Source organism: Oryctolagus cuniculus, chromosome 7, assembly GCF_964237555.1.
Source record: "Oryctolagus cuniculus chromosome 7, mOryCun1.1, whole genome shotgun sequence".
Classification (NCBI taxonomy): domain Eukaryota; kingdom Metazoa; phylum Chordata; class Mammalia; order Lagomorpha; family Leporidae; genus Oryctolagus; species Oryctolagus cuniculus.
Window position 1 is genome coordinate 143,580,905 of NC_091438.1, and position 23,934 is coordinate 143,604,838.

A 23,934-nucleotide genomic window follows, 5' to 3' on the forward strand; every position below is an offset into this window, starting at 1 on the left:
TGAAGTCAGGAGCCAAGAGCTTCTTCTGGGTCTCCCACACAGGTGCAGGGGCCCATGCACTTGTGCCGTCTTCCTCTGCTTTCCCAGGCTATCAGCAGAGAGATGGATCAGAAGCAGAGCAGCCGGGACTCGAACCGGGAACTCAAACTAAGCCAGAGCACCAGCTGCACTGAAGGAGATTTTTAAGATAAGCATTATTAGTAATTTTTACTGAAAATTTTAAAATTAAAAAAGGACTGAATCACAAATTAAGTATAATGATTAAGCTGAAAGAGTTTCTCAAAATTCAGTGGAAACAGTGTTAGCAAAAATGTCAGAGTGAGAACATTTGAAAAATTTTCTCCATGAAAGCCGTGATGACACTGGCAAAAAAAGAATCACCTTTTTCAGAACTCTGGAAATCAATCACAGGCATGCAACAATCTGGGAGCAGTTGTTGTTAATAGCTGGATCTTGGCAAACTTTGTGGCTTTTTTTTTTTTTTTTTTTTTTTTTTTTTTTTTTACGTTAAGAGGCAGAGAGACTGAGATAGAGAGTAAAAGAATGAGAGAGCAAGAGAGCGTTCCAGGGCTGGTGCTGTGGCATAGCAGGTAAAGCCGCCACCTGCAGTTGCCGGCATCACATATGGGCACCAGCTCAAGTCCCAGCTGCTCCACTTCCGATCCAGCCCTCTGCTATGGCCTGGGAAAGCAGTAGAAGATGGCCCAACTCCTTGGGCCCCTGCACCCATGTGGAGACCCAGAGGAAGTTCCTGGCTCCTGGCTTCCAATCGGCACAGCTCCTGCCTTTGAGGCTATTTGGGGAGTGAACCAGCAGATGGAAGACCTCTCTGTCTCCCTCCTTTGCCTCTCATGTGAGTGGCAGGAACCCAATTGTGCCATCACTGGTGCCTAGCTTCTGTGTTTGCAGGAAGCCGTAGTCAGAAGCAAGAGCTGGGAATCAACCCAGGTACTCCAAGGTGAGATATGGGTGTCTTTAACCTGGAGACTAAATGCCTTCCCTTTTTGTGGCTTTTTAACTTGCTCTTTCCCCAGATCCATGATAGCCCTGAAAATTAATAGCTTCCAGTCAGGATGAAAACCACCAGAAAGACAATACCAGTTTGGAACTCCTTCAAAGCCCCATTCCCAGAGAATCTCATTATTTTACCTATCTATTGGCCCCTTGAACGACCTTATTTGCAAGAACATCTGTATTTGCCCTAACTTGGAGCTCACCCAATACAAACAGCCTTTTCTCCCTGGAGTATTCATTGAAAACAATTACAGGCAATTGTTGAACATCTCAAGTGCCTGTGGTGGTGAATAACAGTTTAGGTAAACAGCAGGCTAACCAAAAAGCTTAAAAGGCAAAGCCAGGGAATGAGATGTCCATAAGTAAATTTGTAAGGCTCTGGCGTACTTCTGGGAATTTAGAAGGCTGTTTGCGCATGTGGAAGCATGCGTGCTTGCTTAGGAAAGCTCTAGGAAGGCCCTGTGCTCTCAGTTCTGGTTGATCTTTTTCTTTCTTTTTTTAAAATATTTATTTATTTATTTATTTATTTTTGGCAGGCAGAGTTAGAGAGAGACGGAGAGAAAGGTCTTCCTTTTTCCATTGGTTCACCCCACAAGTGGTGGCTGCTATGGCTGGGCACTGTGCCGATCCGAACCCAGGAGCCAGGTGCTTCCTCCTGGTCTCTCATGCAGGTGCAGGGCCCAAGCACTTGGGCCTTCCTCCACTGCACTTCCCGGGCCACAGGAGAGAGCTGGACTGGAAGAAGAGCAACCGGGACAGAATCCGGTGCCCCAACTGGGGCTAGAACCTGGGGTGCTGGCCCCACGGGCAGAGGATTAGCCTAGTGAGCTGCGCAAGCAGGAAATCTGCTGAGCTGGCTGAGTGTTGAAGAGGAGCCCTAACATGTGTCTAGAGCCCATTAGTACAGAGTAGAAGACTTCTTTCAGGCAAATCTTGGGGGTGGGGGTGGGAAGGAAATCTGTCCAATCATTAGCTGACCACTAACTAACAGAACAAAGACTTTAGTGGCAACATATGAAAAGAATCTAGACTTTACATAATTAGTTTAGAAAAGCCACTAATAGAAACAGCAACAATAAATAGTAACAACAACAAAAATACCAGGTAGGGGGAAAATCTGATTTTCAGAGTCACCACATTACATTATTATTATTATTATTATTATTATTTGTTTGACAGATAGAGATGTAGACAGAGAGAGAGACAGAAAGAAAGGTCTTCCTTCGGTTCACCCCCCAAACGGCTGCTATGGCTGGTGCTGTGCCGAATCGAAGCCAGGAGCCAGGTGCTTCTTCCTGGTCTCCCACGTGGGTACAGTGCCCAAGCACTTGGGCCATCCTCCACTGCCTTCCTGGGCTACAGCAGAGAGCTGGACTGGAAGAGGGGCAACCGGGACAAGAACCTGGTGCCTATATGGGATGCTGGCACCGCAGGTGGAGGATTAACCAAGTGAGCCACGGAGCCGGCCCCCATATTACATTATTTAAAGTGATTTTCAACAGAATATTGCAAGACATGGAAAGAAGACTGACAGGCAGGAAGGGAAGCAGTAAAATACAACTGTGCCTGAGAAGGCCTAGGTATTGGATTTACTAGACAAAGAACTAAAGGAAACCGTGTTTAAGGAACTAAAGCAAAGTATGTGAAGTTAGTGTGCTCATTTTGCCTTAACAGAATGCGACAGACTGGGTGGCTTCAATAACAGAAATTTATCTTCTCAAAGTTCTGGAAGGTGGAAGCCTAAGATTTTTTTTTTTTTTTAATGAATATCCTCTTCTATTTTAGATGTAATTGCTTTTGAATGGTGTATGTTTTATAGTTATACCTTTAGTGGTTTAAGATAGAGGTAGAATTCTAGGTAGAGAAAGAATATCTGTTTTAAAATAGTCACATATAAAATAAAAAAGAATTTACGAAGTTTGCCCTTATTTAAGTCATCTGTCTAATGGGAAATTTCTGTTAGGGTGATTGCAGGTAATAGAGCCTGCATTTCAGATCTCTGTACTCAAACTGTTGATCCACCTGTGTTTATGATTTTGTTAGCCAATGTTTCAAAACTCGGTACTTAAAACTATTGGTTCGGCTGGTGCCGCAGCTCAGCATGCGAATCCTCCACCTGCGGCGCCGAACCCCGGGTTCTAGTCTGGTTGGGGTGCCGGATTCTGTCCCGGTTGCTCCTCTTCCAGTCCATCTCTCTGCTGTGGCCCGGGAGTGCAGTGGAGGATGGCCCAAGTGCTCGGGCCCTGCACCCGCATGGGAGACCAGGAGAAGCACCTTGCTCCTGCCTTCGGATCACCGCGGTACGCTGACTGTAGCGCGCCAGCTGCAGCGGCCATTTGGGGGGTGAACCAATGGAAAAAAAAGGAAGACCTTTCTCTCTGTCTCTCCCTCTCAGTGTCTACTCTGCCTGTCAAAAAAAAAAAAACAAAAAAAAAAACACTATTGGTTCAATAGTATTTATAATTTTGTTTGTATTTTATAATTATAGAATTTTATTCAACTTAATATGTAATTTTCTTTCTAAAAGTCTAAATAGATCCTATTGTAATTTTTGAGGTATAATTTATATACTGCAGCGTTAGTTTTAATTTTTTTTTTTTTTTTTTTTTTTTTTTTTTGACAGGCAGAGTGGATAGTGAGAGAGACAGAGAGAAAGGTCTTCCTTTTGCCGTTGGTTCACCCTCCAGTGGCCGCCACGGCTGGCGCGCTGTGGCCGGCGCACTGCGCTGATCCGAAGGCAGGAGCCAGGTGCTTCTCCTGGTCTCCCATGGGGTGCAGAGCCCAAGCACTTGGGCCATCCTCCACTGCCTTCCCGGGCCACAGCAGAGAGCTGGCCTGGAAGAGGGGCAACCGGGACAGAATCCGCCTCCCTGACCGGGACTAGAACCCGGTGTGCCGGCGCCGCAGGTGGAGGATTAGCCTATTGAGCCGCGGCGCCGGCCTAATATTAAAGATTTATTTATGTATTTATTTGAAAGGCAGAGATACAGAGAGAGAAAATGAGAATGAGAGAATCTTCCATCTGCTGGTGCACTCCCCATGGCCCGAATGGCTGGGGCTGGGCCAGGCTGAAGCCAGGAGCCAGGAGCTTCTTCCGGTTTCCCACATGGGTGCAGGGGCACAAGGACTTGGGCCATCCGCTACTGCTTTTCCAGGTGCATTCGCAGGGTACTGGATCAGAAGTGGAACATCTAGGGCTGGTGCTGTGGCACAGTGGGTTAAGGCCCCAGCCTGCAGTGCTGGCATTCCATATAGATGCCAGTTCAGGTCCCAGCTGCTCCACTTCCAATCCAACTCTCTGCTGTGGCCTGGGAAAGCAGCAGAGGATGGCCCAGGTCCTTGGGTCCCTGTGCCCGCATGGGAGACCCGGAAGAAGCTCCTGGCTCCTGGCTTTGGATCAGCTTAGCCCTGGCCGTTGCAGCCATCTGGGGAGTGAACCAGCAGATAGAAGACATCTCTTTCTCTCTCTCTCTCTCTCTGGCTCTACCCCTCTGTGTAACTCTTTCAAATAAATAAAATAAATCTTTAAAAAAAAAAAAAGGTGAAACATCTGCAACTTGAACCAGTGGCCATATGGGATGCCAGCACTGTAGGCAAAGGCTTAATGTGCTATGCCACAGTGCCAACCCCAGCAGCTGTAGTTTTTAGTGTATAGTTCTGTGAGTTTTATCCTAGCATACAGTAGTGTAACTGCTACCATAATTAATACACAGAATAGTTCCATCATCCCAGCACCTTCCCCTGTCCTAACACCTAGCAACCACAAATTGGTTTTCTGTCCCTATAGTTAGGAAAAAAAAATGTTGTATAAATGTAATTATATTGGGTTGGCATTGCAGCGTAGCATGTAGAGTGTAGCATGTAAAGTGCCTGTACCACTGGCATTCCATATGGGTCCTGGGTTGTGTCCCAGCTGCTCCACTTCCACTTCTGATCCAGCTCCTGCTAATGGCCTGGGAAGATGGCCCAAGTACTTGGCCACCCTTGTGGGAGACCTGGAAGAAGCTCCTGCTCCTGGCTTTGGCTTGGCTCAAAGATGGTCGTTATAGCTCTCTGGGAAGTGAACTAACAGATGGAAGATTGTCCCTCCCTCCCTCCCTCTCACTTTCAAATAAATAAATCTTTAAAAAATGTAATTATACAGTATGTAGGCTTTTGAGGCTGGCTTATTCCACTTAGTATAAGGCATTTGAGGTTCATCTAGATTTTTTTCAGGAATTGCTGTGTAGTGTTTTGTTGTATAGATGTACTGCAATTTGCTCATTCAGTAGTTTGAAGGGCATTTGAGGTATGTCCTTTTTGGCATATATGGGGGAAAAAAACCCACTGTACACATTCACATACTGGTTTTTTTTTTTTAACTAAAATTTAATGAATATAAATTCCCAAAGTACAGAATATTGATTACAATGACTTCCCCCCCATAACGTCCCTCCAACCCGCAACCCTCCCCTTATCCACTCCCTGTCCCCTTCCATTCATGTCAAGATTCATTTTCGATTCTCTTTATATACAGAAGATCAGTTTAGCATACATTAAGTCAAGATTTCAACAGTTTGCTCCCACACACACATACTGGTTTTTATGTGAACCGAAGTATTCATTTCACTTAAATAGAGGGACTTTGCTGGGTTGTATGGTAAGTAAACATTTAATATGTTTTTTTAAAGATATATTTATTTATTTGAAAGAGTTATAGAGAGGGAGAAACAGAGAGAGATGTCTTCCATCCACTGGTTCATTCCCCCAAATGGACACAATGCCTGGAGCTGGGCCAATCTGAAGTCAGGAGCTAGGAGCTTCTTCTGGGTCTCCCACATGGGTGTAGGGGCCTAAGTACTTAGGCCATCTTTCACTGCTTTCCCAAGTGCATTAACAGGAAGCTGGATCAGAACTAGAGCAGCTAGGACTTGAACGGGCACCCATATGGGATGCTGGCACCACAGGTTTACCCGCTATACTACAGTGCCAACCCCACATTTAATTTTATAAGAAGCTGCCAGGCTGTTTTCATAATGGCTGTGCTCTACCGTTCTGTGTACAGTTTCTATTTGCACAAAGTTCTTGTTGCTCCACATCCTGCCCAGGTTTGTTTGTTTTAACCATTCTAGTAAGTCTATATTGCTACCTCGGTTTTTAAAAAATAAACTTTTTTCATTGGAGTAATCATAGATTTCCAGAAATGTTTCAGAGATAGTTCAGGGGATTTCCATTTGCCCCTCACCCAGTTATTCCCTTCTTGTTAGCATTTTATATAACCATATATGCCCCTCAAAATTAAGAAACCCATTGATACATTACTATTTACTATATTCGAGACTTTATTCAGATTTTACTACTCTTTCCACTAATATTCTTTTTTAATTCCAGAATCCAATCCATGATACCAGATTGTATTTTTGGTATAATTTCATTTTATTTATTTTTAATTCCATTTTCTATGGACTTTAAGCATATTATTTATTTGAGAGGAAAGAGACCCATCTGCTGGTTCACTCCCCAGATGCTCCCAGTGACCTAGGCTGGGCCAGGCTGAATCTGCATAGCAGAGACTCACCCACTTGAGCCTTTACCTGATGCCGCCCAGAATGTACATTAGCAGGAAGCTGGAATTCAGAGCAGAGGCTGGGCTCAAACCAGGCACTCCAATATGGAATGTGGGTATCCCAACCAGTGTCTTTTTTTTTTTTTTTAAATTTTTGACAGGTGGACAGTGAGAGAGACAGAGACAGAGAGAAAGGTCTTTCTTTTGCCATTGGTTCACCCTCCAATGGCTGCTGCAGCCGGCGCGCTGCGGCCAGCGCACCGCACTGATCCAAAGCCAGGAGCCAGGTGCTTTTTCCTGGTCTCCCATGCGGGTGCAGGGCCCAGGGACTTGGGCCATCCTCCACTGCATCCCGGGCCATAGCAGAGAGCTGGCCTGGAAGAGGAGCAACCGGGACAGAATCCGGCGCCCCGACCGGGACTAGAACCTGGTGTGCCGGCGCCGCAAGGCGGAGGATTAGCCTATTGAGCCACGGCGCCGGCCTAAAATTCTTTCTAAACATAAAATATTAATATACTATTTCAAACCAGAAGAAAAACACTGAAATAATCCAGGGTAGAATATATCAAATATTATTCTGAGAAATAATATACCAAATATTCTGGAAAAATAATTCTAATTACTTCTGGCCGTTGTATGTCAAAAATTCATGTCAATGCTAAAGATGCCATTTAACCAAACACTAAAATGTAGAGATAAAATGCAATGAAATACAAAGACTTAGCTAACTTCACCAACAAAAGCTGCTGATTCTTCAGAGCAGGCATTTGTGCAGCAGTTAAGATGCCTCGTGAACACCTGCAACTCATTTGGCAGAATGCCTGATTCAAATCACAGCTGGCGTCTCTGTTTCTGAACCAGTTTCCTGTTAATGCGCAAGCTGGAAGGCAGCAGATGATGGCTCAAGTCCTTGGGTCCACGCCATCCATATGGGAGACCCAGACTGAGTTCTGGATTCCTGGCTTTAGCCTGGCCCTGTCCTGGCTGTTGCAGGCATTTGGGGAGTAAACCAACAGATGCAAGATCTCTCTATGTCTCTCAGCCTTTCAAATAAAGTAAAAAGAAAAAGAAACAAAAGAGGAGCTAGGGTTGTGGTATAGTAGGTTAAGTCTCTGCCTACAGCGCCAGCATCCCATATGGATACCGGTTCAAGTCCCGGCTGCTCCACTTTCAATCCAGCTTCCTGCTAATGGCCTGGGAAAACAATGGAAGATGGCCCAAGTGCTTGGGCCCCTGCACCCACGTGGGAGCCCCAGAAGAAGCTCCTGGCTCCTGGCTCCTGGCTTCAGAACAGCCCAGCTCCGGACATTGTGGCCATTTGTGGTGTAAATCAGTGGATGGAAGACCTCTCTCTCCATCTCTCCCTCTGTCTATGCATAACTCTGCCTCTCAAATAAATCTTGAAAAAAAAAGTAGTTTTTAAAAACACAAAAAGCTGTTAATTTTACCTTCCAGTAACAAAGTGAATTAAAAGTAAATTTTGATACAAAGTCTTAATTGAGGGGAAGGAGTTTAGCATAGCAGTGCTGTTCCCACTTCCATTTTCCTACTAATGTGTACTGTAGGAGGCAGGAAGATGAAGGTTCAAGTACTTCAGTCCTTGCCTTGCAACCCAAGTGAGTGACCAGGATTGAGTTCCAGGCTCCTGGCATCAGCCTGGCGCAGCATGGGTTGTTGCGGACATTTGGAGAGCGAACCAGTGGATAGAAGATCTTTATCTATCCCTATGCCTTTCAAATAGAATGGGAAAAATACACACACACACACACACACACACACGGAAGACTCTTAATTGAAGCAATTTTTCCCAGAAGTTCTCTATACTAGTTTCTGGCCAAAAGGAAAGGATACAATATCTACAGAGACCAGTTCCAAAGTCTGGAATCTTTTCTGAATGCAACTTAGAAGATGATACACAATTAAATTCTTTCACCAAAAGAAAAGTACACGATGTACAGAGCATTTGGGGGTAGCATGAACTGAAAGTAATACTCTTACAAGAAATTAGAACCAAGACTACTAGTAGTAAAGCTTATAAATTGGTACAGACAGAAATAAAATAAAATTGTACTAAATGCTGGGATGAGCATACGGTCTAGTAGTTAAGACACTGGTTGGAATTGGCTGGCCATTGGAGGGTGAACCAATGGCAAAAAGAAAGACCTTTCTCTCTGTCTCTCTCTCTCACTGTCCACTCTGCCTGTCCAAAAAAAAAAAAAAATTTTAGGGGGCTGCCTTGTAATGCAGCTGATTCAGTTGCTGCCTGTGATGCCAGCATCCTATATGGGCTCCTATTGGAGTCCTAGCTGCTTTACTTCCAATCCAACTCCTTGCTAATGCACCTGGAAAAGCAGCAGAAGATGGCCTAAGTACTTGGGCCCTTGCCACCTATGTGGAGACCTGAATGAAACTACTGGTTTCAGCCTAACCCATCCTTGGCTGTTGTAACTATGTGAGGAGTGAACCAGCAAATGGAAGATCTCTCTTTTCTTTCTGTCTCATCCTCTCTCTGTCACTCTGCCATTTAAATAAATAAGTGAATCTTTAAAAACAAACAAAAAAGTAGGACTGTGTTCAAGACATACCAAAAAAGATAGTCTGCAAGAAATATATGCAAAAAAATCATTTCTTGCATTAGAAAAGTCTCATTTTTCTAGTGGTAAAATTTCTGATTATTTAATACTACCCTATGATGGCTTTGTATTGCTACAAAATAATTAAATGTTTAGTTGCCGGCTAAACTAGGCTAATCCTCTACCTAGCGGCGCCGGCACACCGGGTTCTAGTCCCGGTCGGGGCGCCGGATTCTGTCCCGGTTGCCCCTCTTCCAGGCCAGCTCTCTGCTGTGGCCCGGGAGTGCAGTGGAGGATGGCCCAAGTGCTTGGGCCCTGCACCCCATGGGAGACCAGGAAAAGCACCTGGCTCCTGGCTCCTGCCATCGGATCAGCGCGGTGCACTGGCCGCGGCGGCCATTGGAGGGTGAACCAACGGCAAAGGAAGACCTTTCTCTCTGTCTCTCTCTCTCACTGTGCACTCTGCCTGTTAAAAAATTAAAAAAAAAAATTAAAAAATGTTTAGTAAACACATTTATTGGAATAACTCTAGATATCACAAAAAGACTACATGAAAAATGCAAAATATGCACTTTAATCATAATAGAAAAACATGAGCTTTGATTTGAAGCATAGTTTGCCTGAGATTGCTAAGATGAACTAGAAAGAAGGACTTGTATATCTTCTCCAGGTTTAACTCACATAATAAAGTTTTTCCCAAGCAAGACTCACCAAATAGAATGCAGTAATTGTGTGCTGCTTTTAAGTGCTGTTGCAAAGATCTGTAAAGCTTCTTGAGATCCATGAGGTACCTGGGACTGCCGGTGCTACTGTATTGCTTCAGGTATTTCCAGTTTGATCCAGCGTGAAAGCAAGAGAGTGCTGATAACTGTGTATATCTGTGTTTAGGGAAGGGAATTCCTGTCTCCTCTGTCTCCAGTTCTTTCCCCTCCTCCCTCATCTGCACTCACCCTCCTCTTCCTCTTTTTTTTTTTTTTTCACATTTGAAAAAAAGATTATGTATGTGTGAGAGAGCACACACACACAAGTATACTGCCATCCACTGGTTCACGAAGATACCTGCAAGTGAGTGTAAGGAATCCAACTACTTAAAAAGGAACACAAACTTCAAAAGTTTAAAATCTGTTTAAACAACCTTATAAAGAGTTAAAGTTATGACTTAGGTATTGTTGTTGAAAATGAGAAATGTGCGATTTTTGCACCTCTAAACACTGAAGGTTCCTAATGATCTGGTTTTAAGTAAATATTTAGAGAAATCAAGAGCCTTGAAGCTGTGCTTGATTAAACAGCCATTGTTGAATGCCTGCTGTGTGCTATCAGATATTGATAAGAATAAAGTGTTCTCTGCCTCTTTGTAATTTAAGGTCAAATTTCCCAGAAATTTGTAAGGAAAAATGAATAGTTTCAGCAGAATTAACGGCCAGATTTACAAGCCATAAGGAGAAATCAGAGAAATAGTTTTGAAGGACTGTTAATTATTAACTAATAATGAAGCAGGAAGCTCTCCTTAACTTTGAGGTTTTAGTGGGTTGGGTAGTATTTTTTTTTTTTTTTTTGAAATAATGGTGCTATCTCTGTCTAGAAATGGTAAAATAACTTGTTTTCATATACCATGTAGTTAAAATTACTTCATTAGTGCTAGAACAAAGTCTGTACATTGTAAATTAAGGACTTACAGTTGTAAAGAGAATTATTTTTGCTAGGCTGTAAGTAGCATAAAAATAATCTCCAGACTTTTAGGAGATCAAATAGTATCAATCCATACATTGGAAAAGAAGTTTACAAATTTAAAACATTTTAAAAACCACACAAAGTAATATAATGTAGAAGAACTAAAGTTAATGAAAGAAAAAGAATGAATGACCTAAGATAATAGTATTAGAAATGTAAAATGTATTTTCAGTTTTACATGAAGAGGGGAAAGCTTCAGACAAGGGAATTCCAGGGTCTTGGGTTCTACCGCTGGTTCTGCTACTTACAGGTTTGTGAGACAGTGTTTTCATTTCTTTGGTTCAGTTACCTCAACCCTAAAATAAGTATTACGTTTAGCCATCTATAATACTCTACTCCTTGGAGCATGTGTGCTTATTCTTACATTAGCAAGAGAGTAATTTCTGTCCAGAACAGTGAAGCCAAATGTGAAGTTTCTTCTAATAGCATATTGTTAAACTATAAGAAGTCCAGTGCTTTTATCAGAACCATAAAATGAACCACCCTGGGCCTGGCACCATGGCTCACTTGGTTAATCCTCTACCTGCGGCACCGGCATCCCATATGGGTGCCGGGTTCTAGTCCTGGTTGCTCCTCTTCCAGTCCAGCTCTTGGTTGTGGCCTGGGAAGGCAGTGGAGAGAGTTAGCAAGCCTAATTTTTAAAGTTTTTATTCAGAATAAAATCTTCTATGTCCATTTATCCCCCTAAAGTGAAAAGCTCAGAAAATAAAGATAATTTTTAAGATGGAAACAACAAAGGGTACTTTGAGAGAAGAAATACAGGTGGCAGAAAGAAATGTCTTCCGATTTTTCCCTTAAAGGTTTTCTTATAATGTAACATGGAATTTATTGCAAGAAAAATTCCTCTCTGTCATAAAATCAATGTAATGCTATATTTCTAAAAGACAAAATTGAAGATTTTAGCAGTTTGGTTTTGTGTGGTTTAAGAATTTATTTCGTGGCTGGCGCCGTGGCTCAATAGGCTAATCCTCCACCTTGCGGCTCTGGCACACCAGGTTCTAGTCCCGGTCGGGGCGCCGGATTCTGTCCCGGTTGCTCCTCTTCCAGGCCAGCTCTCTGCTGTGGCCAGGGAGTGCAGTGGAGGATGACCCAAGTCCTTGGGCCCTGCACCCGCATGGGAGACCAGGAGAAGCATCTGGCTCCTGGCTTCGGATCAGCGCGATGCGCCGGCTGCAGTGCGCCAGCCGCGGCAGCCATTGGAGGGTGAAAACCAACGGAAGGAAGACCTTTCTCTCTGTCTCTCTCTCTCACTGTCCACTCTGCCTGTCCAAAAAAAAAAAAAAAAAGAATCTATTTCCCTACTATTTAGAGTAGTGCTTCTTTTTCAGTCCCATAACCCCTTTGACCAATAAAAAAGTTCAATATTCTTGAGTGTTCAGATCTTTTTCAAAACAGAATTAAAGCACATGCAATTGAATATCTTTTTCACAATTCGTCTTTTCTTCCTCTTCCCCAGAATAGGGTTTTATGGCCCCTTCCCTTTTAGGGGGGACATCCCCTCCCTCTCTTCTGCCAGAGAATATACCAATTAGAGATTACAGTTTTTACTCACAGCCCTCAGTTACGGAAAATGTAGAATGTTTGTTTTCTCTATAAATGAGAGCTGGTCACACAAAAATTTAAATAAGACGTTACATTTCCCAAATGAGTTTGGCCCTATTTTCATGGAATCATATATGTTCTTAATGTACACTTAGTACTAACATTCTATAAAGATATTTCAATTTAAAACTGAGATGTAAACTGGCAAAACAAAAAATGTTTCATCTTTCACAGCTGTGACTCAGTTTCACGTCATATTGATATGCTCTTCTCAGTTGAGCAAAACAAGTGCAGGGATGTTAGCTCCTGTGGGCTTTATTTATTGCACTTGTAATTCTGCAGCAGAGTTACGTGCGTCATGGAGGAGGAGAACTTAGCTTCGAGGCCCTCTGTCTGAGCTACACGTGAATGCATTAAGAATCAAGTGCTTCTGACCTTTAAACTTTTTTTTCTTGTGACATTCTAGATCAGGGCAGGGAGTAAAGCTGTGTCAGAGTTGGGCAGGTTTACATCTGACTGTAGCCCTTACACGTGTTTTCTCTTCATATTCTGGAGTGTGACTAAAACAGAGTGAGTTCTTTCACACTGTGAAGAGTAACAGAAATAGAGTGATAGAATACTGGTACAACTGAAGTTTCTGAAATTATTTTCATGTTATTTGTTTTCATTACATCTGCAATAAGATTCATGCCTTTGTGATTGGTAAACTAAAAATAAGTGAATTTAAAAGGATCACTTTTTTTGAGAAACATGCTAGTCTCATTTGTGTTACATAGAAATATAATATTTCATTTTTATAATGTATTTAGTTTTTTTAATTTCTGCTGTTGGCAGGGCACAGTAAGGTGGTTTTACCAATAAAAACAGAGCTTAAAATTATATTTCTCATTTTTGTTTGCAAATCAAGACAGGAAAACAGGGTCTGAGAAGATAAAGATACTGTTTAAATAATTCTCTAGGCAATATATTTAATAGAAGCTCATTGATTTAGAATTGAATTGAATTCTAACTTTATGTGATTGTTTTCACTTAATTCTAAGATTCCAGGTTTTACTTTACTGATTATTGTCATTCAGATGCATAAGAATTGAATTTTCCTTTAAGTTGATTACATATAAAGATAGTTGGTATGATGTATTTAATTGATACTCATTTGTCCTATTTAAAGTGATTCTGTGTGTCTGTGTTAATAGTTATGTAAATGTTCCACATTAAAGCAGGTTAGATGTTATCATAACTTACTGACTTGCTAGGACAGTCTCTATCATTTTTAATGTAACTCTAATCCTTAAAAAAATTATTTTATTATCTGCACATGGCTGTCATCATAAAATGTTTAATGCATTAGGCACTATAGTAACCAGCAGAAGTGGTTCCACGTGTTGGCTTTTGCAAGGAATTATAAAAGTCATTGTGTACACCTCTCTTGGTGCAGCATGTCAGTTTTGAAAAGCCACGTGCGACTTTGAGATTTTGAGATTGGAATTCACGTAGAAAGCTTGGGGGCAGCAAAATATTAAAAAATTATTCTCTGATGGCCTCAATGATAATATCTTAAAAGTATTTAAAGCTTTGAATCCTCTTTTTTAAACAGACTCTGAAGATTGCTGAGAGAGACACTTAGTCCAGTCACATAGGCATAATAAAGAAATATTGGTCCTCATGGAAGAAGAGCAAGATTTACCAGAACAGCCAGTAAGTATTTCTTTAACAATTTAAGTTCATTGTAGAAAAGCTATCATAAAGAGATTCTAATATTATTCATTTATACTTGTAGGTTGCAAATTAGAAATTAAATAAGGAAAAGATTACTTAACAGTTCCCTTCTGAAAAAAAGTGTTAATGTTATAAAATTCATTTTGTCTAACTTAATGTTAAAGTCTGTTTATAAAATTCAGCAGTACAGAGTGAATAGTGCATTTGGAAATGTCATTTTAAAACAATCAGTGGCTAGTGTTAGTTTTTAGAAAATGAAGGAGGATGTGTTTACTGGTCAGATCGTATATAACCCTTTATGCCATAAAACTTATTTTTACCTAAATTTCCCTGAATGACTTAGTATTTTGTAAGTAGTAGTAGTAAAGAAGGTATAGTTTGACAATTGGGCAATTTAAAAAAAAATTATTTATTTATTTGTAAGACAGAATGTCAGAGACAGACAGGCAGAGAGAGAGAGAGCTTCCATTGACTTGTTCACTCCCCAAATGGCTACAACAGCATGGGCTGGACCAGGCTGAAGCCAAGAGCCAGGAACTCCATCCAGGTCTCCCACATGGGTGACAAAGATTCAAGGACTTGACCCTTAACTCCTACTTCTTAGTGCATTAGCACAGAGATCCATCAGAAGCAGAGTGGCCATACAGGCGTCCCAAGCCACAGCTTAGCCCACTGTGCTATAACGTCCTCTCTGACAGCTAGCTAATTTTATAACAGGTGGGACCTTAGATATGAAATTCAATTCTTAAGTCCTTTTAAATATTTAATATATATAAATTAATTAATCTTAAATGTCCTCAAGTGATATGAGTTTCTTATCTTGCCCTGGCCTCGTTTTGGCTTTTGACACTTGACATTTTTAAAAAAGGAAATTATCTTTTAAGATAATTTTTATGTTAAAGGGTCTTCTGTTTTTGTCTTATGTGCCTTTTTCTGAAATTAGATAAATATTGATTTGATTTGCTATCTTAAATGGCCTCTTGGAATTCGTATTAAGAAAGAATAGGAAGTGGTACATGTTACTTTTCTTTATGAAAATACAGCCTAGAAAATTTTGCAAGCATGTAATAGGAGCAGGATGTGTTTTTCATGTTCTAGTTGTATGTGTCCATAGCCTGTAATACTTCTGCTAGAATCCTTAATCTCCTTGTTTTATAAATTCTCTATTAATTTTCTTTCAACTAGACTACAGGTTCCTTGAGGTCAAGAGGTGTATTTTGCTTATCATTGTGTTTCTTATCAGGAAGACTTGGTAAAGAACACTCTGTTGAATGATGATAGGATGAATATGAGCTTGAATTCCCATTTACAGGTACTTAACATTGCAGAATCCATAGTAATTTGCTAGTTGGGGAAATTTTACTAGCTACTATGACATATAACCCTTCAGTGTCTTGGTAGTTTAATACAAAAAAAAAATTCGATTTTTACTCTCACATTAATCTCCCATGGATTGGTAGCATTCTTGAGCCAATCTTTTGTGAAAGCTTCCTTTGTCTCGTGATGCCACTGTCTTCAATTTGTGGCCTCTGTGGTTTCCAAAAGGAGAAGAGAGGATTGAAGGATCACAGGGGATGTTTTTAAGGGCTATTTCTGGAAGTGACTTACATCACTTCTGTGCCCTTTCCATTGACCAGAATTCACATGGCTCTGCACTGACAGCAGGGGTGTGTGTGTGTGAAAAATGCAGTCATCCTGTGTGCTTGGAATGGGCAAGAAGATTGTTAACCATGTATCAGTGAAGCTACTATGATATTCCTTTTGGTTCACTTAACTGTTCCATTTTCACAGAATAGGGACAGTATGTGCCTCCCTTTCCCAAAACTCCTCCCAAGGGAAATGACCGCAAATTCCATGAGTTGTTCCATCCAGGTTAGATTCAGGATCTCTGATGCCCAATAATTTATACTAGGCCCGAATGTGACTTCTTTCAGTCTAATAGCCCATACACTTAAAGGATATAATTTTGCCTCTTTTACAAGTCAAACCCAGGATGCAGTGGCACAACATGAAGTTGTTTCTTCCATAGGTATTTACCTTTCTAGTAATTAGGAATGTTTATCTCACTCTCTAGATCCTAATTTCTCCATGTCAAATTTTTGAAGTCAAATTAATAATTGGATGGATGTTAACATGCATGGTCAATGAATAGTTGATAGTTTTATGTGTGAAATTTTATCTATAAATTACAATCAAGCCCTTTCCCTCTCTAGTGTATAGAATATGATTTTCTAGTAAACAGAACAGTATGCTTCTCTTTGTTGGACTGTTTGGATCAGTCCTGACATAAATGTTTCCTTTTTATAGCCACTATAATTATATACTTGTAAGTCATCTCAAAATGATTTCAGATTTCAGAATGACATTTGAGATGCATATTACAATTTTTTAAAAAAATTTATAGAGTAGTATTTCTTTTTTTTTTTTTTTTTAAGATTTATTTATTAGAAAGGCAGAGTTACAGAAAGACAAGGAGAACCAGAGAGAGAGATCTTTAATTTGCTGGTTCACTCCCCAAATGGCTGGAGCCAAGAGCTTCTTCCAGATCTCCCATGTGGGTACAGGGGCCTAAGCACTTGGGCCATCTTCCACTGCTTTCCCAGGCACATTAGCAGAGAGCTGGATCCAAAGTGGAGCATCTGGGACTTGAACTGGCACCCATGAGAGTTTTTAGCACTGCAGATGGCAGCTTAACATGCTATGCAATAGTGCTGGCCCCTCCCCTTTTTTTTTCTTTTTCTAATTATATCTCGTAAACTGTTTGAAATCCATCCATCTCCCCCCCCCCCTTTTTTAAGATTTATTTGAAAGTTAGAGGGAGGGACAGAGATCTTCCATCTGCAGGTTCACTCCCCATGTGGCCCCAATGGCCAGGGCTGGGCCTGGCCAAAGCCAGGAACTTCATCCTGGTCTTCCAATTGGGTGACAGGGGCCCAAGTACTTGGGGATATCTTCTGCTGCTTTTCTCAGGCCATCAGCTGGGAGCTGGATTGAAAGTGGAGCAGCCAGGGTTCAAACCAGCATTCATATGGGATGCCGGCATTATAGGCAGCAGTCTACCCATTGTACCACAGTGCTGGCCCCTAGAGTAGTATTTCTTAACCCTGTCTAGAAATTTTTAGGATTCAACTATATTTTTACTATTTGGTGCTAACACTGAAATTCAGTAATTGTATGGCACTTTGTTTTTTATAAGCAGTTTCCCCTCTTTCTTTCTCTTTAAATTTCATCTTTATAGCAGGTAGGTAGTTGTAATCTTTCTCTTACAGAGATGGAAAGGGAGAGACAGAAAAAGAGAGATTCCATTCTCTAGTTCACTCCCCAAATGGCCGTAAAAGCCAAGGCTGGGCCAGGACAAACCAATAACCTGGAACTTTATCTAGGTCTTCTATGTAGGTGCCAAGGGCCCCAGAACTTGGACCATTGTCTGCTCTTTCCCAGGTGCATTAGCAGGGAGCTTAGAAGAGGAGCAACCTGGACTCAAACTGGCACTTGTATGGGATACTGGCATTTTAGGCAGCAGTTAACCCACTGTACCGCAGTGCTGACCAACCTGAATCAACTTTGGAATACTTTTATCATTCTGGGGAAAAAAAAAAAAACATAAGCAGTTTTCCCCCAATTCTTTTTTTTTTTTTTAGATTTATTTATTTGAAAGAGTTACACAGAGAGAGGAGAGGCAGAGAGAGAGAGAGAGAGAGAGAGAGAGAGGGAGAGAGGGAGGGAGGGAGAGGCCTTCCATCCGATGGTTCACTCCCCAATTGTTCACAACGGCTGGAGCTACCCGGATCCAAAGCCAGGAGCCAGGAGCTTCTTCCGGGTCTCTCATGCTGGTGCAGGGGCCCAAGGACTTGGGCCATCCTCTGCTGCTTTCCCAGGCCATAGCAAGAGCTGGATTGGAATTGGAGCAGCCGAGTCTCGAACTGGCGCCCATATGGGATGCTGGCGCTTCAGGCCAGGGCATTAACCGGCTGTGCCACAGCGCTAGCCCCACCCCCAATTCTTTCAGGTTCCCAAATCCTGTACATTGACTTATTTGTGTACATTTCATATAAATGCAACCATACAATATGTGATTTTTTTTGACTGACTTTTCACTTAGCATAATGTTTTTAGGGTTCTTCCATGTTGTAGCATATGTCAATACTTCATTCCCTATTATTGTCCAGTAATATTTCATTATATGTTTACACCATTTTATCACTTAATAGACACTGAGATTGTTTCTGCTTTTCAACTGTTTTGAATAATGCCATTGTGAACATTCATCTACAAGTTTTTTCCATAGATAATGTTTTCGTTTCTCCTTTGTATAAGTAAAATTCCTGGGTCAAATGATAAATCAGTGCTTAACCTTTTGAGAAAGTGCTTGACCATTTTACAGATAATTAGTAACATTAATAAAGTCAGATAATTTCCCCCTCACCTCTTTCAGTGAGATTGTATCTTAAATTTGTGATACAATTAGATTATTTTAGTCTGCATGCCATTCTTTGATTCTTCACTATTATCTTTGATTTTTGGTGTCTTGTATCATACAGAAGTTTTAAATTTTTGTATAATGAAGTCTGTTTATTTTCTCCTTTATGAATTTTGGATTTACTGTCATGCTTACTAAGGATTTACCCACCTAAGTTTTTTTTTTTTTTTTTTTTGACAGGCAGAGTGGACAGTGAGAGAGACAGAGAGAAAGGTCTTCCTTTGCCGTTGGTTCACCCTCCAATGGCCGCCGCGGCCGGCGTGCTGCGGCCGGCGCACCGCGCTGATCCGATGGCAGGAGCCAGGAGCCAAGTGCTTTCCCTGGTCTCCCATGGGGTGCAGGGCCCAAGCACCTGGGCCATCCTCCACTGCACTCCCGGGCCACAGCAGAGAGCTGGCCTGGAAGAGGGGCAACCGGGACAGAATCCGGCACCCCGACCGGGACTAGAACCTGGTGTGCCGGCGCCGCTAGGCGGAGGATTAGCCTAGTGAGCCATGGCGCCAGCTAGTTTTTTTTTTTTTTTTTTTTTTTTTTAAGATTTATTTATTTATTTCAAAGGCAGAGATATATAGAGAGAGAAGAAATGAGAGAGAGAGATATATATATCTTCCATCCCTGGTTCACTCCCCAAATGGCCACAATGGCCAGGGATCGGTTGAGCTGAGGCCAAGAGCCAGGAGCTTCTTCTGAGTCTCCCACCTGGGTGTAGGGTCCCAAGTCCTTGGGCCATCTTCTGCTGCTTTCCCACATGCATTAGCAGGGAGTTGGATCAGAAGTGGAGCAGCCTGGACTTGAACTAGTGCGTGTATGGGCTGCCACGGCACCAGCCGCTTAGGTGGTTTTTATGTTTGTTTGTGTGTTTGTTTTTGACAGACAGAGTGGACAGTGAGAGAGAGAGAGAGAGAGAGAGAAAGGTCTTCCTTTTACCGTTGGTTCACCCTCCGATGGCCGCCACAGCCGGCGCACTGCGCTGATCCGATGGCAGGAGCCAGGTGCTTCTCTTGGTCTCCCGTGGGGTGCAGGGCCCAAGGACTTGGGCCATCCTCCACTGCACTCCCGGGCCACAGCAGAGAGCTGGCCTGGAAGAGGGGCAACCGGGACAGAATCCGGCGCCCCGACCGGGACTAGAACCCGGTGTGCCGGAGCTGCAGGCGGAGGATTAGCCTAGTGAGCCGCGGTGCCGGCCTGTTTTAAGATTTATTTATATGCCGGTGCCGCAGCTCACTAGGCTAATCCTCTACCTAGCGGCGCCGGCACACCGGGTTCTAGTCCCGGTCGGGGCGCCGGATTCTGTCCCGGTTGCCCCTCTTCCAGGCCAGCTCTCTGCTGTGGCCAGGGAGTACAGTGGAGGATGGCTCAAGTCTTTGGGCCCTGCACCCCACAGGAGATCAGGATAGGTACCTGGCTCCTGCCATCGGATCAGCGCAGTGCGCCGGCCTCAGTGCGCCGGCCATGGCGGCCATTGGAGGGTGAACCAACGGCAAAGGAAGACCTTTCTCTCTGTCTCTCTCTCTCACTGTCCACTCTGCCTGTCAAAAAAAAAAAAAAAAAAAGATTTATTTATGTATTTGAAAGCTAGAGTTACAGAGAAGAGAGGCAGAGACAGAGAGATCTTCCATTTGCTGCTTCATGCCCCTAATGCCTGCAACAGCCACAACTGGACCAGGCCAAAGCCGGTAGCCTGGAACTTTATCCAGGTCTCCCACGTAGGTGTGGGGCCCGAAGTACTTGGGCTATCTTCCACTGCTTTCCCAGGTGCAGAAGTAGGAGGGAGCTGGATCAGAAGTGGAGCAGCATCCTATATTGGCGCCAGTTCAAGTCCCAGCTGATCCAATTCCGACCCAGTTCTCTGTTGTGGCCTGGGAAAGCAGTGGAAGATGGCCCAAGTCCTTGGATCCCTGCACTTGCGTGGGAGACCTGGAAGAAGCTCCTGGCTCCTGGCTTCAGATTGGCCCAGTTCCGGCCGTTGTGGCCGTGTGAGTAAACCATCAGATTGAAGACCTCTCTCTCTCTTTCCCCTCTGCTTCTCTGTAACTCTGCCTTTCAAATAAAATAAATAAATCTTTAAAAAAAAAAAAAAAAAAAAGGAAGAAGAAGAAATGGAGCAGCTGGGACTTGAACTGGCATCCATATGAGATGCCAGTGTAGCAGGTGGTAGCTTAACCTGCTATGCCACAATACCAGTCCCCTAAGTTTTTCTTTTTGCTTTAAATGCTTCTTTGATTTTATTTTTAAATTGACAAGTATTTTTTTTAACTTTTTTAATTTTCAAATTCGTTTAAAAGGCAGAGAGAGAATCAAATAGAGATCTTCCATCTGCTGGTTCACTCCCCAAATGCCCATAATAGCCAGAGGCGGTCTAGGCAGAAGCCCAATGCCTGGAACTCATTCTGGATCTTGCAGAGGCAGTAGGGTAGCAGTGACCCAAGTAGTTGAGCCAGTACCTGCTCCCTCCTAGCTGGAAGCTGGAATCAGAAGCTGAGCCAAGACTCAAACCCAGGTGCTCAGATGTGGGTTATGGGCATTCCAAGTGGTATCTTAATCACTGTGTCAAATGCACATCCCCTTTTTTTCCTTTATTTTACTTGTTTTGGTACCTGTGAAAATTAAAAGCAGCATTGGATATAATTTGTTGTAAGCGAAGAACGAAGAGTGTTTGGTTTTATTTATTTTGTGGTATGTATTCTCATGAGCAATAGATGCCCATGAGAAATTTTATGGGCCTTATATTATTTACCTTGTCTGAAATGCTAAATTTAATCTTATTAAATAGCTTTGCTTCTACCTGATATGTTTGTTCCAAATTGTCTAGCAAAGTTTCTGCCTTCTTGGCTTGGCTTGAAATATTTTAAATATTTATAATTTGAGATGGGCATTATGGCACAGGTTAAGCCATCACTTGTGATGTCTGCATCCCATATTGGAATACCTGGGGTTGAGTCCTGCCTCCGCTTCCTATTCAACTTCTTGGTAATGGGCCTGTCAGGCAGCAGCTGATGGCTTCTGTACTTGGGTTTCTACCAACCATGAGGGAGCTCCAGATGGAATTCCTGGCTCCTGGTTTCAGCCTGGCCCAGAGCCATCTGTGCAGGCATTTGGATAGTGAAGCAGTGCTTGCTGTTTGATATTGCCTTTCAAATAAATAAATCTTTTTTAAAAAATTATAATTTGATGGGGCCAGTGTTGTTACATAGGGGGGAAAGCTGCCACCTGTGTGGCTGGCATCCCATTTGGGCTACTATTCAAGTCCCAGTGGCTCCACTTCTGATTCAGCTCCCCGCTGATGTCCTAGAAAAAGAATCAGAAGATGGCCCAAGTACTTGGTCTCCCAATACCTGGAGAGTGAACCAGCAGATGGAAATCTCCCTGTCTTGAATTCTCTCTGTAACTCTGCCTTTCAAGTAAATTAAAATCAATGTTTAAAAAAAACTATAATTTGAATAACTGAGAATACTACTCAAGTTTCTACCAGAACCAATTATTATTATTATTATTTTATTTATTTATTTATTTATTTTGGACCGGCAGAGTGGACACTGAGAGGGAGAGACAGAGAAAAAAGTCTTCCTTTTTTCCGTTGGTTCACCCCCCCATGGCGGCCGGTGCACCGTGGTGATCCGAAGCCAGGAGCCAGGTGCTTCTCCTGGTCTCCCATGCGGGTGCAGGGCCCAAGCACTTGGGCCATCCTCCACTGCACTCCTGGGCCACAGCAGAGAGCTGGACTGGAAGAGGCGCAATCAGGACAGAATCTGGCACCCCGACCGGGACTAGAACCCGGTTTGCCGGCACCACAGGTGGAGGATTAGCCTATTGAGCCGCGGTGCCGGCCTAGAACTAATTATTCTAATGAGAGCTCTAAAATCCCATCTTTGTAATATGAAAATGAGGAAATCTAACCATAGTATGAACCATTGATCTTCCATCTGTGGATTCTTTTTTTTTCCTTTTTTTTAAAGATTTATTTATGTATTTGAAATGCAGAGTTACAGGCAGAGAGAGGTCTTCCATCCACTGGTTCACTCCCCAGTTGGCCGCTAAAGCTGGAGCTGCACCTATCTAAAGCCAGGAGCCAGGAGCCAGGAGCTTCTTCCAGGTCTCCCATGCAGGTGCAGAGTCCCAAGGACTTTGGCTTTCCCAGGCCATAGCAGAGAGCTGGATTGGAAGTGGAGCAGCCAATAGGCTAATCCTCCGCCTAGCGGCGCTGGCACACCAGGTTCTAGTCCCGGTCGGGACATCAGATTCTGTCCCAGTTGCCCCTCTTCCGGGCCAGCTCTCTGCTATGGCCGGGAGTGCAGTGGAGGATGGCCCAAGTGCTTGGAACCTGCACCCCATGGGAGACCAGGAGAAGCACCTGGCTCCTGGCTTCTGCCTTCAGATAAGTGTGGTGTGCTGGCCGCGGCGGCCATTGGAGGGTGAACCAACGGCAAAAGGAAGACCTTTCTCTCTGTCTCTCTCTCTCTCTCTCTCATTGTCCACTCTGCCTGTAAAAAATAAAAAAAAAAGGAAGTGGAGCAGCCAGGACTCGAACCGGCGCCCATATGGGATGCCGGCACTGCAAATGGCGACTTTACCTGCTGTGCCACAGTGCTGCCCCATCTATAGATTCTTAAACTGTTTGAATGCTGTAAGAAGTAGAAGAGGTGAAATGTGTGTTTGGGGGGGTGGGGTGCGCGGTGGAATAATATGAAAAATAATTTTTATATTACTGGTAACCTGATAAGATTTTATCTTTATTTTAAATTTTTTTTTTTTTTTTGACAGGCAGAGTTAGCCAGAGAGAGAGACAGAGAGAAAGATCTTCCTTATGTTGGTTCACCCCCAAAATGGCCGCTATGGCCAGTGCACTGTGCTGATCAAGCCAGGAGAAAGATGCCTCCCCCTGATCTCCCATGTGGGTGCAGGGCCCAAGCACTTGGGCCATCCTCCACAGCACTCCCTGGCCACAGCAGAGAGCTGGACTGGAAGAGGAGCAACCGGGTCAGAATCGGGCGCCCCAACCGGGACTAGAACCCGGGGTACCAGCGCCGCAGGCAGAGGACTAGCCCAGTGAGCCGTGGCGCCAGCCTTATCTTAATTTTAGAGATGGACTTCTCTAACTTTAAAATATAATGGGGGTTCAATTAATCTAAACAGAACAAAATGAAACAATTATTCTGTAATGTGTTGATTAATGTTGGCCTGCTAAAGTGTTCCTCTAGGTACTTGGGTTCCACATCCATGGTTCAACCAGCAGTCAATTAAAAATATGGGCAGGGGTCGGCACTGTTGCATAGCGGTAAAGCCACCGCCTGCGGTGCCAGCATCCCATATGGGCGCCAGTTTGAGTCCCAGCT

The 23,934-nt window shown here is 43.1% G+C and overlaps 1 protein-coding gene across 17 annotated transcripts in view; it reads left to right on the top strand.

Moving 5' to 3' along the window:
• The window catches only part of EYA3 (EYA transcriptional coactivator and phosphatase 3), a 107,378-nt gene that overhangs the window by 16,735 nt on the left and 66,709 nt on the right, over window positions 1-23,934 (top strand). For 11 of the 17 annotated variants that reach the window (XM_002716084.5, XM_070078983.1, XM_070078981.1 and 8 more), the window contains exon 2: window positions 14,000-14,100. In XM_002716084.5, coding sequence (XP_002716130.3) covers window positions 14,068-14,100 — 33 coding nt within the window. In that variant the 5' untranslated portion in view covers window positions 14,000-14,067. Of the gene's footprint in view, window positions 1-13,999; window positions 14,101-15,364; window positions 15,434-23,934 lie in introns of all 17 variants that reach the window. The other 6 variants (XM_051856782.2, XM_051856783.2, XM_051856785.2 and 3 more) reach the window with 1 other exon arrangement.